Consider the following 1,916-nt stretch of genomic DNA (forward strand, 5'->3'; position numbering starts at 1 on the left):
AAGAAGTTGGTTTCCCCCCAGTTTCCCTGAGGGTAGTGAGATTAGATTACATGGTTTCTGCCCTGCCTTTTTTTCTGGCAGAATCACCCAGGATATTCATGCAACAATCGCCACTGACCATAGAGTATTTAGCTGATCAGTGTTTTTAAATTTCTGTCATTTTCTTTGAATACATTTATTGTAATTTTTTGACTGAATTCTCAATAAAGTGTTTAGGGATAAACAAAGAGAAGACAATTTTCTGATAATTTTACTAAGAATTAAGTTTTAAATTGCATGTAACATTTCAGAAGTCAAGGACTGGATGTTTTGGTTAGCATGGTCATCATTAATTTATCCGTCAAAGAAATATATTCAAAATAATTCAAATTTAAAATAATCAAAGAAAACATACATTTCTAAAACTGAGTTATATAGTGTTATTGTTTTGGGCCATAGAAGACTGCTTGGTTTGTACAATACGTTGTCAAGCTAGAGGTATCAATAGCTGTTCAGGTGCCGACAAAAAAATGTTAGCAGGTCGCTTTTGGTCAATTTATGCTGGTGTACACGTTAACTCCTCCTTCGCCGCCAAGTTATCACTTCTACCCGAGTTTTTCGCCGGCTGACTGTTAAGCAACGTAGCCACAGTTTGGCTGTCAGCCCCCTTTCACTACTATTGGTTGAAAATTTATAGCCCCGCCTATTGGTAGTTTCCTCTGTTTCCATTGGTGATGTTAAACGCCAATCTTTACGATCCACGCATTACATAGCAGCGTATTTCATGATTGGTTAGACTTGTATTCACGAAGACGTTTACGTACTATTGTTGACGTAGTTTAAATGGAAACCCAAGGACGTAGCTCCGCAATTCACATTCTGGGCCCAATGGAGTCGCTGCAATCAGCTGTGCCACACATCTTGTCATAAACAAGTAATGAACGGTAAAAAGACGTTATTAAACAATGGAAGGTATGCTGTATAAGTGGACCAATTACATCAGCGGTGAGTTCATGTTATATTTAGGACATGTTTTTAAACTTAGAGCTTGTTTGAAGGTAGCTAGCGGCACAGCACGTCAGAAGCTCACTTGAATTGAGTTTGAGATCGACAAGCTAACGTTAGCTCTATTCATCGTTTAAATTTCGGACTTTATTAGTCGGTGTTAAAATGATTATTGTTACTACCTTGCCACGTGAGCTGTTCACCGAGTTTTTCTTGTTTTATAAACATTTAAATAGTAGCAAAGCAAGTTGGACTACTTTCCACCCCATCTGTCATTCTAATCTGATTTGGCAACTGATTAGTTGTTGCTAACTCAACGTAAATAACTCCAAGCAAATTGATCAAGCCCTGTAGCATTTTGTTATGCTTACATTCACATGACATGAATAAAACAGGAACTGTTGTGTCTGTTTTTAGGCTGGCAGCCTCGCTGGTTTGTTCTTGACGGAGGAACTTTGTCGTACTACGACTCTCAAGAAGACGCGTGGAAAGGTTGCAAAGGCAGCATTAAGATTTCAGTTTGTGAAATCCAAGGTCAACGAAGCTCGCTTTTCCCCTCCACATTGCAGCTGCTGATTTAGTTGTAGTGCTAAATGTTGTTCTCGATGCATGTTTCAGTTCATTCCTCCGACCCCACACGTCTTGACCTGATCATACCAGGAGAGCAGTACTTTTACCTGAGAGCCATCAACGCCGCGGAGAGGCAGAAATGGCTGGTGGCTCTGGGCACAGCCAAAGCCTGCCTCACTGACAACAGAACCAAGAGGGAAAAAGGTGTGGAAGCACAAACAGATACAAGATGCAATACAGAATGATTATGTTTTTCATGGCCAGGAGCATTTTAAAAAATCCAAATCTGTTTGTCGTAAAAGCAAGGGATTTTCAGGATCCTTTCTAAAGCTTTGTGGGAGTCTTTGCTTCTTGGAAGCAAA

At 39.8% G+C, this 1,916-nt stretch overlaps 1 protein-coding gene across 1 annotated transcript in view; it reads left to right on the top strand.

The window, feature by feature from the left end:
* The first annotated feature begins 771 nt into the window (after positions 1-771).
* plekha8 (pleckstrin homology domain containing, family A (phosphoinositide binding specific) member 8) overlaps positions 772-1,916 on the top strand; it is an 11,201-nt gene continuing 10,056 nt past the window's right edge. The window contains exons 1-3 of the mRNA XM_015026708.1: positions 772-984; positions 1,402-1,518; positions 1,603-1,758. Of these exons, the coding sequence (XP_014882194.1) occupies positions 945-984; positions 1,402-1,518; positions 1,603-1,758 (313 nt within the window). The 5' untranslated portion in view covers positions 772-944. The remainder of the gene's footprint in view (positions 985-1,401; positions 1,519-1,602; positions 1,759-1,916) is intronic.

The sequence above is a fragment of the Poecilia latipinna genome, unplaced genomic scaffold (genome assembly GCF_001443285.1).
Source record: "Poecilia latipinna isolate Pla-1442-1.1 unplaced genomic scaffold, P_latipinna-1.0 Scaffold5253, whole genome shotgun sequence".
NCBI lineage: Eukaryota > Metazoa > Chordata > Actinopteri > Cyprinodontiformes > Poeciliidae > Poecilia > Poecilia latipinna.